Genomic DNA, 17994 nt, shown 5'->3' with positions numbered 1-17994 from the left:
CCCCCCCAGAGGTAAAAAAACACATACATTTGCCCCACACAGAGCCCATTCATGTTATGCCACACAAAACCCATTCAGGTTATGCCACACAGAAGTACCCCTTATACATATTTTGCCACTTGGCAGTTATGCCACACAGTTATGCCCCTTACTACACAGTAATGCTCCTTACACATTATAGCACACAGTAATGCCCTTTAAAAAATATGCCACATAGTTGTAGTGCCCCATATAACACATTATTCCACACAATAGTAGTACCCCTTACACATTATGCCACACTATAATGTCCCTTACACATTATGCCTCCCCAAGCAACTCACCTCCCTGTGTCCCCCCAGCAGCCTTTCTCCTCCCCCTGTGTGCAATCATCATCCAGCATTTGTGGACTCGGTGCTAGGCCACCAGCTAATTACAGCTGGCGCAGCAGCAAACATGGACAGACAGCGCCAGCGCAATTTGAATCTGGCGCTGGTCATGAGCCAATCAGAGCTTGCGGACTGGCAGCCAATTAGAAGCCACCACTGCTGATTGGCTGCTGGTCCGCAAGCTCTAATTGCCTCACGACCAATGGCACTCTCTCTCTCCACATCTGCCTGCCTGTGCGATTGCTTTAATTAGACTCATTCTACCATTAAACAGTGACTAGAGATGCAAACAACGAGTCTTGTCAACAGTCAGGGAGTGATTAAGCGGCCATGTACTGTATAGTCATACATTCTGCGACTGCTATAAGGCAGGTGCAATGTCGATGGTGCGCTAATAGTGCATCTTTGTACGCATATTGGCAAATTTGTGTCGCAGCCGATCGGTGTCTCCATAGGACGCACATTGGCCAGGACATTAGAATAAAGATGCAGTAGTAAATGCGACAAAATACGCAACCGCTACTGCAATAGCGCCCACCTCTGAATCACCCAATCAGTTTGCAGAATAACTAGGAAAGTAAACAGCCTAGCGGGAATGCTTGTTTCCACTTCCATGTGGTTTCCCAAAAAAATCAGAGCATTTGCACAAAAGAAGGCACGTGGCATAGCAAAACAGCATGTGCACTGTGCTTTTATACTTATGTAAACTCATATTGTTTTATACATGATCTTCAATGTCATAATATGTAAGAAAAAATACAGAGTCAAAAGTACTCTTATTACTCATTTATTTTCTAAAAACTTTGCGTCTATAGAGAGGTCAATTGTATAGGGCCTGATTCATACAAACATACGTGCAATGCTGAATGCAGATTAACGATTATCAGGAATCCCCTTCTATCAGGCAGACCTTCTATACCTCTGCCTGATTGACAGGCAGAGGCATTTAAGGGGCAATGTGGGGGCGGGTGGCGTTCCTGGAAATGGGGCCGTGTCGGGAGTGGCAAGGCCATGGACTGCGTCTACACAAGCCAGCCAGCCTGAGTAAGCCTCAGCTTACTCAGCTGGCTGGCGGGCCGGCGCCATCCACCATTGCGACCGGTGGTTGCAGTGCTGGAATTGCAAATGCAGCAGGGGATGTCATACACCTCCTGCTGCATTTTCCTATTAGCAAGGACGGAATTGCAAAGCTGCCTGCCTCCGAAGCTGAATCACCCCTTAGTCTTTTATAGCTGGCAATATTAAGATGCAAGTGTTTTTCATTTAGAGGGCTGAATAGCCAGCTTGCAGTTCAGCCTTATTTGCCCATAACATCATTCCATGAACAAAAATAACAACCCTGAACTCACTGACTCATTGATTAGGTTGGGGGCTAATGGTTAGGTTATGGACTTAGGAGCTGTTGCAGATTTAGGCGGAGCATGGTGGTGCAGCGGATAGCTTGCTTCTTTACACCACTGAGGTCTTGGGTTCAGTTCTCGGCAAGGCCCTATCCATATTGAGCTTGTATGTTCTCTCTATGTTTGTGTGGGTTTCCTCTAGGTACTCCAGTTTCCTCCTTCAATCCGACAGTATACTTCTGGTTTCATTATCATCTGACAAGAAAATGAACCCTAGTGTATATGTGTGTGTGCTAAAAGTACTGCAGAATACAGTCAGTGTGCACTACAGATGTGTCCTTCCTTATCATTGCTGCAGTCGAGCCAAACAGCCCCTTTTGGCGCGCCAGGTCCTGTGCCACTCTGCTAGCATCGGGCACCTTTTGTCACTTCCTTTTTCCCACAGATGCTTCTTAGTTGCAATGTAATGTGACTAGGACGCACCAGGAGACTGTGCTGATTAATTTGATATGTGACACATGTATATCTGTGTGACTGAGTCTCTGAATCTGTATTCGTTGTACGAAGCCCTACGATGCAGCGGAAGCGTTTTTTTTTACAAGCCAAGTTTCATTGTGCTTCATATACAATAGACAAGTGTCGCATATAAATGTAAGTGTTTCCCCTTGATCTCCCGGGCTCTCCCGGGCAAACGACATTGGGCATACATCCTGAACTTACAGAATCTGATGTTAACTATAATTGTATCCACACTGGATGATCTGAACCATATCGTTATCCTCCATATCGTTAACTTTTATCATCTAATGTGTATGCCCCTTAAGATGCATTTTTGGCAAAAATAAGATGCCCAACGCTAGAATAGTTGCACGGGACCTGGCGGCTCACTCACTCCAGGCATCTCACACCATGTGACATATTGGGGCTAGATGAGGTAAGATACATTTGTATATAAATAACTGTTAATAAAGAAATAAAATGGGTGTCTGCTGCTTCCAAACTGTGGGCCCGATTCAGACCCGCGAGCGCTATGCGCTCGCAAGCGGGTCGATGGTGGGTCAGTGTGCATGTGCACGACGGAGCAGGCTCCGTCGTGCGCATGCGCGAGACCCGGATAGCGACAGACAAACCGTCGCTCCGGGTCTCGTACCAAAGGGGACGTGCTGTCGATGTTGAGTGACAGCACGGCCCCCCCTTTGGTGGGTGGGCCGGGGACGTGGCTGCCCAGACGGGAACGCTGCCCATGGGAACGCCTACCGTCTGGGGCCGGCCCCACTGACATCACAAGTGATGTCAGCGGGAGTGCTTTCGGCTCTGTGAGAGCCGAAAGCACTCTTGGACTTGCGGCAGCGAGACCCTACCACAAGGGTCTCGTCGCAAGCCCGATGGTCGCGATGGTCTTGACCATCTCGACCATCTTCCTGGCCGCTCGCTATAGCTGTGGGTGGTTACCTACGGCTATGCGAGCGGCCAGGAGGCCGCTCTAAAAAACCAGAGGGCCGGCCCTGATTCAGAGCGAGCGCTCTGTCAGAGCGTCCGGCTCTGAATCAGGCCCTTAGTGCACAGGAAAAATGCGTGCATTTGACCGTAAGCAGAATGGTACGAACCTTGTGGCACACCTGCATCCTATCTGTATGTGTTTGGTTTTCTCCAACTCATCAATTAGCACTTGCACCTACCCTATACAAGATACACCTGGATAAAGCTCCTTTTACGCATATGTCCAACTCTGCAAAGCCCACAGTTCTGTCAAAGCTCCCTCACTTGACTTTGCCTATTATTATTCAACTTTATCTATATGGCGCCACAAGTGGTCCGCAGCACTGCACAGAGGGGAAATAACGAAAAATACAGTAAACAGTACAGTACAGTACACACATAGGTAGTACTACAACACTCCACAAAGCCACTGGTGCGGGGGGAGGGTGTAAATATTCAGTGTAAGCTGATGAATGTACCCTTAGGCCTGAGCACGGCTACCAGGTTTATAGCCGCTGTAGACGGTGCAAACTACAGGCAAAGACAGGGCAGAAAGCCCACAGAGGAAGTGACGAATGTAGCTGGCCTGCAGATGAGACGGGAGGGGGGCGGGGGCTGCTCATACGAGCTTACATACTAAAGGGAGGGGAAGACAAATGGTTGACACAGGGGAGCTGGGAGCTGCAAGCAAGGGAAAGAAGGTGAAGAAAAAAGGGTGAGTTTAACTTCGTGGTGAGATGGTTAGCTGGTGGGTGGGTATGATCTTATAAACAGGTGGGTACACCTTGTTACAGCCCAGTTACTCTTCTTCCATCGCCTATACCTGCATGCAGTCAGTTTCTGCGCATGTGCAGTAGGAAAACCAGTAAGATACACTTTACCAACAGGCACACCTTTACTCTCCAACTCTCCATTAGACCTTTCATTTATAGCACTCTAAAGGTGCCCACACACATACCGATATACTTACGATCCGACGATGTGTCCGATTTCCTTTGAAATTCTCCCCGGCAGCTCAGCACACGATCAGCACACGATATGCACATGATATGCTGTCCAATCGTCATACGATCTCCTGCAGCCAGACTTTTTATAGTACATTGTGTCCTAGATTGTCATATCTGCCATACTGCATGGCAGATCTGAAGATGCGATGTGCGACCTGCGCGGGCGTGCATCGCATCGTGATCGTGAGTGGGGACGCACGATTTGGGCATTATTTACCCGATCAGTCGTTCCAATGTGTCGGAATCGGCCAGATCGGGAAAAAAATCACTATGTAATTTACAATGTAGTGAATTTGTTTTTATTGCTTGTAATATAATTTGTTTGCAAAATATATTGACTGTTGCACTCGTTGTTGCACTATTGATTGAAAGAGATGTTTAGAAAGATCATACAGACTTTTTGAAACTTTTTGAGTTGTGTCAAAAACATTAATTTCGTATTTGTTCATTTGACAGCCCCGACAAGCCAGCCAGTGTGAAGATCACTCTTGAAGATGAAACAATGCGAAAATACATGGATGCTGAAACCTCCCTATAGAACTGTCAGGATGAAGTGACTGTGTTTGTGTGTATGTACTTGGACATTTGTATGTATCAGAGTGAATATCAGACCATCAAAGTGTAAAAGTAATTCCAAAATACTGTATGTGCACCTCATAAGTTATTAGCACTGTAAATACTGTATATGATCTAAAACGGGCTGACTCAAACGGTAATATGGCACAAAGTGATCACTCGACAATTATTTATTCAATAGGAATTTTTATAGACCTCTTTATAATTGATTTTTATTGTATATTTAAAAGCCTGTCACCAAGCAAATAGTATTTAAATTGTTCTTTCTTCATCAGAAAACATCAGACATTTCTCCATTTGTCATTCCCATACTTTTCATAAGCAAACATGTTTTACTATGTTGATATATACTTTAATCCTTGGCTTGGTTTTGTGTTTTTTTGTGTGTTTCTGTATTCTTATCACTTTTGCTACAACACAGTAAGGTTAGAGTAGTTAGAGATCTTGTTTTTGTTTCTCTTTTACTCTCATTTTACAGCATTAAACTGCAGAGCATTGGAAGTTTCTAAATTATCACCTTGAAAAAAACGGGATAGTTATTCAAATGAAATGAAATATAAAAATGCTCTGCAGCCTAAAGCATCCAACATTGTTACATGTGTTTGTTATTGTGTGTCATGATATACTTGGAGGATTAGTAGTTTTAGTGGAAATGTGTTTCTTGTCTTTGTGCAATTGCTTTAACAGTCACATTTACTGTTGGGCTTGTTCACATGCGCTGAACAGCAGATTGGTGTTAACGAGTCCGATGCTTTTATTTTCGGCCTATATTTTTACTATATGGCTGGCATAAGCAATGGGAAAAGGGCAGTGATCTCTCATATTGTTATTTCCTAAAATTTGATGTGAGTCCCGGACTCACATCAGTGATTTAACTCAGGACGTTTGTGCAATAAGCCACATCAGTGCTTAACAGGTCCTATTTTATGACCATTGTTTGCCAAATTTGCTACAAAGAAGTGATGTGGCAGTCTTATTTTAGCTGCTTATGTGAATTGCTTTTACAGATTGCACAGATGATGTCATATTAATAGTGCCCTGGCCGCTTAGCAGTGACTGTGAGATGTATTATTGTATTGCAAACTGAAATGATCTTAGTTTGAAATAGTTATGTGCCTGATTTGACAATATTGAATTTTCTGACATTCAATACCGAACACTACACCTTGCTATAAGACTGTAAAGGTGGGTACACACTGGAAAGATATATCTGCAGATGATGGTTGTTCATACACTCTGAACGGCCATCACTGCCTTTGATCGCGGGTCTCGTTGGCCGGGGGGTCACGTTGTGCCCCCCTCCCCGCGGCCTCTGCAGCAAGTGTATGGACGGTCGGCTGGCCGCCAGGACACACAGCACGATGTGCAGATATATCTGTCATTGGCTGTGCTGCACAGCCGACGGGATATGTCTGTGAACGACGTCGTTCAGACATATCGTCTGTATTCACTGGCTGACATGCACACTATTGAACGGCCGATATGTTGGCCAGCGTGTACCCAGCATAACAGGCTTTCATCGCATTGAATGCTCAGAGTTGATAACATTGTACATATTTTGGTCCTTGCTTATTTAGACTTGTCCAACAAGTAGGTAGCACTTTAAAAAGAAGGCATCTGGTGACATTATAATTAGGGATGTGCAGGCTCGGATAGGTTCGAGTTTGCACGTTGAGTTCGGATTTTTCCCTCCAAAAAAACGGAACTCAGAAAGAGGCAAAACGTCATCTTGCATGGACGAACATCATCATTCCTGGACAAAAGTACAGGAATGATGATGTTCGTCCGTGCAAGATGACGTTTTGCCTCTTTCTGAGTTCCGTTTTTTTGGAGGGAAAAATCCGAACTCAATGTGCAAACTCGAACCTATCCGAGCCTGCACATCCCTAATTATAATAGGCTTGTTACATTTCTGTGCTCTCAGTATCTTAATTTGTTAGACTAGACTAGTCATACAAGGGGGGAAGGCAGAAAAATACCTTATACAGATATTTAACTGGGCTTTAATACAGTATATAAGCAACAACCTTGTTGTTGATACTGTCCCTTTAACAAACCATCGCCCATGTAAATCCAAAATGAAATACTATTTTTCAACAACTACAAAATAACATAAACAGTGTTAGTAGGTTAATCATAGTATACATCCATAGCACCACTTAACAGTCTGGTTACTTAGGGCCTGATTCAGAGATGGGCTCTAATGCTGCTGCAGCTGTGCGATAATATGCATATATATCGCAGATACCTAGATTTGTATTCAAGCGCTCACCGGCACATTTGCAATCAAATCGTTTGTGAACAGAGATTACTTGTACAGGATTATGCAGGTCATTGTCAAAATAATCTTGTTGCACAAATGTTTGAATGGAGACACTTCCCAAATTTGTGAATACAAAATTTATATTGTGCTAATGTGTTAGGTATGCCCCTTTACACACATTTACTGCATGTAAGGAAAACCATTTCCACTATTTTTGTAGTGTAGGTCTATCTGCTGTCTACAAACAGATTAGGCAGCCATTTTGTCTGCGTATATTCCTGAGAACACAGGCAGTCTGTCCATTAGTGGCATCACTGACACAAGACTTAAACTGCCTCTGCGATGTCACAATTTCAGAAATGCCAGCCTCCATGGTTTGTAAATAATAGATATTCTGTATTAGAACAACTATATTTTCGTTGAGAATTCAAGTAGAAAATAACATTTACTTTATATGTTTCCTGGATTCATTAATTTCACTACACTGTAAATTTGGACGAATAGTTTAAAATCGTGTACTAGTAATCATTCAGTTGTTTTTTTTATTGTGCCCATATAAATTTCATCTTTTCTAGTTCACAAAAATTACTTTATGAAATGGTTTCCTTATGTTTATTCTATTTGTTTTTTATTTCAATAGGTTTTCTATGTACTGGTTTGAAATAGTCTTTTATTTCCACTTTACTGTTGCAATTATTCTTGCTCACTATACAGCAACTGCCCCCCCCATATCTTGATATCCGTCTTAAATTAATGTATAAAGCGGTAATGTGACAGTGTATCGGATATCTTGTATTGGCTCCCTGGTAATAGAGGGCCTGGTTCAGATGTGGACAGTATTGCACAGCCTCAACGAAGTGGCTGTGCAATATATGCTAATGCAGTAGGAGGTGTCTGTAGGAAATAGACTCCTCCTGCATACATCTGCGATCCGAGTGCAGCGTCCGTAGATGCTGCATCGCAACGGTTGGGGTTTTGGCCAGGCTGCATAAGCTGAAGCTTATACAGCCTGCCCGGATCCTGGCCGCTTGCGAGGTTAGGAATTCTACGACCTACAACGCAGACCCTTGTCTTGACACTCCCAGGATACTGGGGGCGACACACACCCGCATCCAGGAACGCAGCCTGGCAGCGCCGCCTACCTGGCCCCTAAACGCCCGCAGCCTGGCTGCGACTCGGGGGGGCACTGCGACTGTGATTTCAGTACCTTTTCTGCACATGTGCAGACGCTCCACCATCGGATATGTATGTAAACCATTGGGTTTATGTACTTGTCTAATCAGGCCCAGAGCTAGGTAATATATTCTCACATTTTTGTTAATTTCATGTAATTCAAACCCATTTTGCCACAAAGCGGAATTGCGGACTATACATAATTTCTAATGCAAAAAGTTGACTTCAAAAATGCATGTAGAAGTATTTTCTCTAGTGCTTGTACTTTGTATATTATCACTTGTAATTCCACAAAAACGTGAAAGGCTGCAATCTTGCTTGTTTGGAATGATCAAGGATCTATATATAGTATGTTTACAGTTGTTAAGTCCTTCTATAGAGCTTTAATAGTTTGAAACCGTTTTTAACTTAAATTTTATTTTGTATGTTTTAAGATGCAAGTTAAACTTATTGAGCTGGAGTTTTGTACGATACTTGATGCATTTATTACGATCAGACCTTTTAAACGTTGAAGTATTGAATGCAGCTTTTGTGTCTTTCTCATAGCTGCAGTTACAAATAAGACCTTTTATAATTTTCTCCTATCTTTTCTAGTTAGTATCTTGAGTACAATCATGTTTGTCTTCCATGGTTCGGTGAATTGACCTGAACATAGCCAGACTTTTAGTATTTATTATACTGAATAAGAAAGCACAGCAACAGGATTTTTTTACGGCATGCTTGATTTTGTATTGAAAATAGTGTTTTGTTTTTGTGTTTTTTTTTTTCTTTTGTAATAAATCCAAAGCAAGTTCCAAAACCATAAATTATATTTTGTTAGTTTTATGAGAAATATGTGAGTATCTTGATCTACCTAAGATGTGAAAAACCCTGCCTTTTTAATTTGTTGGAAAACTTAGGAAAAAAATGCAAACTATATTTTGTACGGTTATTAAAAAAAAATAAAAAAATAAAAAGTTGATTCAAAGCAATAAAATTCTACTGAAATTTCTACAAGTGGTGCCTTTATTTACGTTGATGTCACAGCTGTACTCAAAGAGGCCAGTGCAGAGATGAGCATTAGGCATAATTGCACTTTGCAAAGTTGTACGCATCTCTGTGGTCGGACTGCTCCCACATATGAGGTTTGTTCCACACCTGTCATCATGCAGTGTGTGTTGCAGCAGCCCTGTCCATGGTGCAAAACATTAGTCTGATAACAGGTATATTTATTTGTATGCAAAACTCTGCATAGCCCTCCGTAAACTTTGCCTACGTGCGGACGCCTTATTACTACCCAGTCCCATCACCCTCAACTGTGGAGGCGACTTAGATATGTATGAGTCAGCATTGCCTGTGCTTGCATAAGTCAGCTCCAGAGCATGCGCAGTGGGAAACACACATCAGTCAGCAGAACGGACTTGTATTCAACCTGTATCAGCCTTAAAGGCTTTTATCATTTTGAGCTCTGGAGTTATAAGACAAGCGTTTCTAATCAAACATTTATGTAGTAGGTTACTGTACAGCAATCAACAGAACCTCTGTATGATGTACATTAACACACACACACACGATGCCAAATTACCATATTGTTCGGTCACATCTACAAGCATGGTCAATAAAAAAACCATAATGATAGATTAATGTTACTGTGTGCCTGTCAGCTTCACTAGGACAGGGACATATGTGATTGGTTAACAGTAATTGTAAAGCACTGTGTATTATGTTGGCCCTGTATAAAAATAATTTAAAAAACTGTTAACTATATTTATAAATTACAATGTTGCTGTATTAAAACATAAGTACGTTTTTTCCCATTTCCTTTGTAATATGAACATGTTTTGTTCATATGAGTCTTTTGCACATTATTGGTTAATTTAATAGATGTTGTATAAACAAAATATAGCTCATCTCTGCTTCAGAGAGACTATGGGGTAAATGTAATATCCTGCGACTTGCAGGAATTGACGACCTGGTTTTGCCTAATAAATGATTGCCCCTTTCAAATATTGGGCAGACTCGCCAGAAACTCGCTGATGCCTGCAAGTCATAGTCTATTTATATTTACCCCCATTTATTTAAAATGGAATTACTATTCTTCAAAAATTAGCTTATCAATCTATGGCTGCACTATGTACAGGTACTTCACTTTTAAATCTGTATTTCTGTGTACGCACAGTATAATAGTATAAAGAAAGGCTATTACATAACGAGACTGATGCTAGAATTTATGTTTAATTATATTAAGTACATTTTAACTCCGTTCCACTTCTATGTACTCCCCTTCTGCATCCACACACAGCTGCATTCTTATTTTCCAAAAGCCGTGCTGTTGTGTATTATCTGTCAACTAAAGAATTTGCTTATGAAGCACAAAGAACTTCTTAAGAAAGAAAGCGCTGTTCAACTAATCGGTATTAAATGATTTGATTTATTAAAATGGCTTACTGAATAAAACACACAAAATAAAATAAAATACAAAAATTACATAAAAATGTATTAATTAGTGGCAGCTGAATTGGTCATTTCACCAAGCAAGTTACTAATGAACTCCAAAGTCCAACATAAATGGGAATTCAATTAAAAACTTTTGATATTAATACCTTTGTTATTAATACTTGTATATTTATATATAGCTTATATATGTTTTTATTGTCTTCGGGACATAAGTATTGATAATGTTCATCAAGCCTCAGAAACCACCATTGTACTTTCAAGTTAACACGTTGCTCTACGTTTGAACTAAGTATTTTTACGACTCACAGAATGCTGTGTGACAGCAAACTCTATGCGAGAGGGGTGAAACTTGCTAAATCATTTTGGGATAGTCTCCGCTCCCTTTTAACTCACACAGTATGGTATATTTTTTACAAGTACAGTCTGGTTATTTAAAAGTCACACCTCGTATATGAGAGGAACATACAAACTCCAAGCGCCAGTATCAAACCCAAATCCCCAGCACTGAGAGGCAGCAACACTACCGCCTGTGCCTCCATGCTAATTATTATCATGTGTTTATAAAGTGACACACAATTTCCTTTAGAATGTAAGCTCTGTTGAGCAGGGACCTCTTCCCTCATGTGCTTCTCTTTACATTTTCTTCTTCTCCTTACCCCCCATAAGGGCACCTAACACGTGACTGCCAACTCCCTGCTGCTTATTGTGAGTGCATTAATCGCTATTGCAGCAATGTATATAAGTCCTTATCCTGCACTGTAATGTACTGTAAGTTAATTGTTTCTTGTTCACTTACTAGTTTTATGTACTATATAAGGCGCTGCGAAACACTTGTGGCACAATATAAATAAAGGATAATAATAATAATTCTGCCGAACTGGACAGTGGAGAAACAGAGCAACTGAAACAACACAAAGATGTACAGGATACAGGGCCATTTAAAGATGTAATGGGAGGGACTAAGCCCAGTTTTCAATATGATTAGATAGCCTTGGGGCATACATGATGAGAGAGATAAAGTTAGACACTCAGAGTAGTAAAAAAGGAGGTGGGAGGTAGGCTTGGGGCCTAGCGTTGGGTGAGAAGTCACCAGTGGCCAGAAGGAGCAGCGTGAGGAGATGTGAGGATGATTTGTGGTGATCGGTTTGTTTAGATATGAGTAGGTATGTGAGGTGGATTCCGCAGGGAACATGAAAGTCGGGAAATAGGGTGAGGGCAACAAATTAAACTTGGAGGAAAGGATTCAGCAAGAAGAGGAGCAAGAACAGAACCTTGCAGGACCTGAATAGATAGAGGTAGTGGGAGGGGTGGATAAGTTGGAGGTAGAGATACAGTACTGATCACAAATGTTTGAGGTGAACAAGGTGAAAACTATATCATTGAGACTAATGGAGTTAAGGGTTAAGTTAAGGGTGAGCAGAAGAGTGTCCCTTCAACTTAACTTAAATTGATGACTTTGGTTAGGGAAGTCTTGGTGCAGTGATGGGGATGGTAGCAAGACTGCAATGGAGTGAGAGCATTGCATGAGGCACTTATACTAAAGCCACATTTGTAGTTTAGAGGCAAATAGGAGGATAGAAATCCATAGTTGGAGAGAGAGTGCGGGTTGCAAGAAGAAGATTTGCAAGTGTGTTTAAAGTAAATTAGGAATATTCCGGTGGTGAGGGAGGGTTGGGTATGGTATGCCGGCACTCAGGATCCCGACGCTAGCATCCCAAAAGGTGAGGATACCGACACTTGTCGGCAGTATCCTAACCCTCCCCCCCCAGTTCCTAAGCTTAACCTCCCCCTAAACCTAACCCTCCCCCTAGTGCCTAACCCAAGTACTTGCCGTCGGGATGCCAGCGCCGGGATTCTGACAGGCGTCAGCATTCTGAGCATACCATCTGTCGGGATTTTGACTGGATCCCGTGAAGGACATGGTAAAACAGACAATGGGCAAAATACAGGCAGTCATTAGGGAAGGGAATGTGGGGTCAAGGAGGTAGGTTGAGGAGTGAGATGATGACAAACAGAATTAAAAAGAGTATTTGAGAAGTGGAGGAGGGGTGTGTGGTGAGAGGATCTGGCAAGTGGAAATATTTTGTCAGATGGTATTAATTTGTTCTTGGCGTGAGTGACAAAATAGAGCGCTTTGAGAGAGGAGTATGGGTGAGACGATGGTGATAAATGTGAAGTAACATCATAGTTTGGATAAATGGAGGCCATTCCTAGGTCTGAGGCAAACTAGAGTAGGCCAGACGAGTGAATTCTATGGAGGAAGGGAGAAACTGAAGCAATGTAGGTTACAGCCAGAGAATAGGAATGCATAGTTGGAAAAACTAGTTGGGCTGAGGTGGGAGAAATTGAGATTGCGTGAGAGTCTGGTGTAGTGGGCAGGAGAGGATTACAAATGAGCAAGGCCAAAGGAGGGCTAGAAGATTATTGACAGCAGAGTAATAAAGGTGTGTCAACCTGAATGTTGAGAGCACCTACAATGAGGTCAGTGGATATGGTGTGTACATAAACGCAACACAAAGCAAAGGTGGTGCGGAAAGTAGAGAGCGATTGTAATGGACTTCAAAGGGAGGGTTCAAAAGTAAAAGTGATGCCTGCTCCAGGAAGCCGCTATGCATTCCACCTTGGAGCACACTCTGTTTACGGAGTGCGGAAACCTGATTGTGGGAGGAAAGTGGGGGTGTGCACCCAACACATTTTGTCACTGTAACGAGACGTCCTCATGGGATGTTTGGTATTGGAGGGATTGCTAATTATTGCAGTGCTGCAACTGGTGCATGTATCTAAATGAAAGCAATGCCATTGGTCACAGGGAAAAGGGAACCAGGCCAATTCACTGCTCTATGAATGCAATTACTTAACAAAAAATTATATAATATTGTACCAATTAATGGAAATAAGTGATTCCCTTTTTTATGTTTATCTTTATAGTAATTAGGGTTATTATACAATAATAGTATAATAGTATTAAACCATACTTGCCTACTTTCCCGAAATTTCCAGAACATTCACGAATTTTAGTTAGTAGTCCCAAAACTCCTGGGAGAGTAGACCAGTCCCAGAATAACAGTGAAGTGAGTGGTCTGGGTATGTTATGATGCAATTTGGGTAAGTTGCATTATATCCCTGGCCCCCCCAGGCTGTGATTTCAGAGCTGGTACGGAATTCACTGCACCATGCCCCTGCTCCTCCCATATCTACCTCGCCTCAGGGATCTCCCAGAGGAAATGGACCATGAAAGAATGAGATACAGTAAGGAGACAAACACTCTTACCTACAGAAATAACTTCATAAAAAGACCTGAACTGTTGTACCACAGTAAAACCTAGAACCATTAGGACAAACGGACCCGAAGTCTTGCATCTTCCATATCTGGCAGCATAAAGCACCAATAGCATATTTCAATCACAATTATTATTAGGGATGTGCGCCGACCCCCGTGTTTTGGTTTTGGATCTGTATCTCCTCGTGTTTTAGATCTGGATTTGGTTTTGCCAAAATACCCCTTGCGTGTTTTGATTTTGGATCTGTATTTTTTATCTTTTAAAAAACTCATAAAAACAGCTAAAATCACATAATTTGGGCTTTTTTTCGTTCCTACACTATTATAAACAATAACATTAATTTCCACTCATTTCTAGTCAATTTTGACCACCTCACAGCTCACAATATTGTTTTCATCCGGTTTAGGCCCAAAATTTGCACTAAGCTATCTGGCTGACTAAGCTAAGTGGCAGCAGTGGGTGGCACAAACACTTGGCAGTTTAACTTCCAACATGAGACAACATGTTTTCATTAATCAAGAGGCCTGAAGAAGATGGAGTATGTATGTAGTTGATGGCAGGGGCAGGAAGGGTTGATTGTTAGTACATTTTATTACATTTTTGATTACGAAGCAAATTTGTGAGGGAGTAGGGGAGGCATAGATGAACAATATGTTCCATGTTTTGCCCACAAAATCAACTTGGTGGTTCAGAATATTTTTTAAAATTAAAGGGGAATGCAGGAGATGTTGTCTGTGGCCATAAACATTTTTGGCATTCAGCAACTGAATGTCAAAGATTGCAGCAGCTGTGGCAGTTCAACTTCCAACATGGCACATCAGAAAACAAATGTTTTTTTTATTCAATAGGCCTGAGGGAGTTGGAGTATGTATGTAGTTGAGGCAGGAAAAGGAAGATTTGATTAGTAGTAAATTTAATTTTTTTATTCCGAAGCAAATTTATGAGGGAGGCATTTACAAAAACTATTTAAATCATTCACATCAGTCCTTGTCCCAGAAGAATCCTTGAAGGCTATGTCTGCTGCTGGGAGTGGATTTTCATTCAAGAAGGGGACCAGGAAGACTACTAGTAGTACTTTAAAAAACAATTGACTGTTAAACAAAACTTTGCAAGGGGGAGCAAATATGACAGCAGTCACCCAGTTGCACAGTAGATCACTGATGCCATAACATCTATGCTGGTATTAGATGTGCATCCAATATCCGCCAATAATGCAGTTGGTTTTAGACAGTTAATTGAGGTCCTATGTCCCCGCTACCAAATCCCATCAAGATTCCACTTCACTCGAAAAGCAATTCCCAACCTGTACAGGGACATTGAAAAAACCTTAATTAGTGGCCTCCAAAATGCTGTTGTACCCACTGTCCACTTAACCACAGATATGTGGACAAGCTGAACAGAGTAAATACAAGATTTGTTTAAGTCATACTTTAAGGTTTAAGTCTTTCTTCCCAACAGACACAGATCTGAAGAAATGCAAAGAGCTGTTGGTAAGCAAATTGTCAGCTCAAGTGGCACGTGACGCAGCGATGGCTTCTCCTTCAGTTTCGCCAGCAGGTGCATCTGCCGAGAAAAAACTAAACTTTCCCAAAAGACCTGCTGGTGATGCAGATGAGTGTATAAGAAAGGGTTCTGGACTGCACACCCTGAATATATATATTGGGAGGTGATACCTGTTGAGACTATTATTGCAGGCACTGAGACAAACAAATCACAGATGCACAACTCCAAATTACTCATTATATATAAATACATTATGCAATAACATTTTGCAATAAATAGAGGTTTTTAGCATAATCATGGCCAATGTTATGGTTTAAGGCATGGAGACTGGTATTGTGAATGCACACTAATAATAGGCACAATTTTAGGTAAGTCCTACAAATTATATATTGTAGTGCAAGTCTGGGTTGATTTTTGGGGCGTGGGTCCCCTGGATTGCTTTGGTTGGTTATACTTCAGGGTATCGCATTATCACATTTTCCTTTTTTTTCACATTTTCACACTTTTACTGTTTGTTTTTATTATATTTGTATTTTCACTTCTCTATCCTATACATGCAGCAGCAGCTGCTCTTACGTTTCTTACTTTACACCTCACTTTTCTCATTAGAGCGATGCCCTGGGGTGGCTCGGCTGAGCCGGTTTGGGGGCACTCTGGATTTAAACCCTAGTATGTTAGGGAAGAACCCTACAGAGGTTACCTGGATATGGTGGGTAGGCCCATAACCTTGGCCATGATTATGCTGAAAACCTCTATTTATTGCAAAATGTTATTGCATAATGTATTTATATATAATCAGTAATTTGGAGTTGTGCATCTGTGATTTGTTTGTTTCGGTGATGCAGATGAGTCAACCCAACCAAGTTTTGACATCTGGTTGGGTCTAAAGGAATTGCCTACAATTAATGAGACCTCTACCATGACTCCATCTGATATTGTCATCATTCAAAGAAATGTTGCGGACTATTTCAAATTTTTTAATGAAAGCATCCAATGTCAAATAGGCATGTCAGACAGTCCATTTGACTACTGGCAGGAAAAAAAAAACAATTTGGAGGCCCTTGTACTTGAGCTGCCCACCCCCCAGTGTGTACTCAGAAAGAGTTTTCAACACAGCCAGGAACCTTGACAGCAATCGGCGTAGGAGGCTTCTTCCTTAAAGTGTGAAAAAGATGATGTCCATCAAAATTAACTACAAACTCTATGCCAATTACATCCAAAAATTACAGAGGCACCTGTAATGGTGGATTCGAACGGGGACAAGGGTGAAGAATTGGATGATGATGGCGACAACATCTTGCCTCTGTAAAGCCAGTTTGTGCACATAGCGATCATTGCCAGCAATGTCAGCTGACAATTGGTAGCTTGTTTTGTGGGGGCACAAACTAACCAATCGCTTCATGATTGATATTGTTGATGAAGGTGTTGGTGGTGAAGATGGCAGGTGCTTGGATCTAGCAGAGAGAAGGGAGCTAGCTGACGCTGGACTGCTTGTTTCTGAGTTTTTAAAAAACTTTTTGAACGGATGCACGGCAGATGATGTAACAGGGAGGAGATTCCTAGATGGTTAAGGTTCCTAACTCTACTTACCCTTGCTTTACAAAGAGTATAGATGACTTGACAATTGTTTTCTGGATTTGGGTAGAAATAATTCCATACATAAGAAGTTGATTTTTTTGTCTTGTGCCCATGCATGACAATGGGCTTTTCCTTATTATGGGAAATATCTGTTTCTTCCACTGGTGCCTGATTTCCACAAACAACATCCTTATCAACAACATCCTTATTAGAGTCAGCTACACAAATATCCTGCTCATCCTGGTGCACTTCCACAGAAACATTATAGATTTCTATGTCAGCATGTTCACTTGTGCTTACATCATCATAAGAGGCAGATCTACCCATCACAAATAAAAGCCAAGGCCTTAGCCTTTCCTTGCCACTTCATGTGGTGAAAGGCATGTTGCCAATTTTATGTCTTTCTGCAGTTAACTTTCCCTTTGATGTTTTTTTTCTTTACCACTGTAAAAGATTGGTTCTTGATTATAGATGCCCTGATTTAAGCCCTCTAATCCCTTAGGCATCTGCTTTAGTAGATGATGTAGATGGACTAGTATCGTCATGACTGGTGGCACTGGCAGCAGCTCCAGCACTAGTATGTGGTCCCTGCTCTCCTCTCAACTAATCGTTCTCCATATCAACAAACACAAATGAAGTGGGGTACAGCACACATGTCAATTTGTACCAATTTTAAATATTACGCTGCGGTATCAATGACTTACAGTGTCAGAAGATTTTTTATGAATAAAGAAAAACACTGCGCTGCCACTTACAGTGTCTCAAGATTTTTCTATGAATAAGAATAGAATAACATACTGCGCTACCACTTAGTGTCACAAGATTATTTATTAATAAGAAAAACACACTGCACTACCACTTAGTGTCACAAGATTATTTATGAATAATAAAAGAATAACACACTGCACTACCATTTAGTGTCACAAGTTTTTTTTATGAATAAGAATGACACACTGCATGCCAGTTACAGTGATGTCATTATGTTTTATA

At 41.4% G+C, this 17994-nt stretch overlaps 1 protein-coding gene across 6 annotated transcripts in view; it reads left to right on the top strand.

Annotated features, from left to right (window-relative positions):
• Positions 1–6446, top strand: part of SLC4A7 (solute carrier family 4 member 7) — a 175977-nt gene extending 169531 nt beyond the window's left edge. For all 6 annotated transcript variants that reach the window (XM_088462750.1, XM_088462749.1, XM_088462752.1 and 3 more), the window contains one exon: positions 4651–6446. In XM_088462750.1, coding sequence (XP_088318876.1) covers positions 4651–4732 — 82 coding nt within the window. In that variant the 3' untranslated portion in view covers positions 4733–6446. The remainder of the gene's footprint in view (positions 1–4650) is intronic.
• The last annotated feature ends 11548 nt before the right edge of the window (positions 6447–17994 follow it).

Source organism: Taudactylus pleione, unplaced genomic scaffold (assembly GCF_031769625.1).
Source record: "Taudactylus pleione unplaced genomic scaffold, aTauple2 ptg000053l, whole genome shotgun sequence".
In the NCBI taxonomy this organism is placed as follows: Eukaryota; Metazoa; Chordata; class Amphibia; order Anura; family Myobatrachidae; genus Taudactylus; species Taudactylus pleione.
Note: the sequence above shows the minus strand (reverse complement) of the source record. Positions and strands in the feature narration are given on the sequence as shown.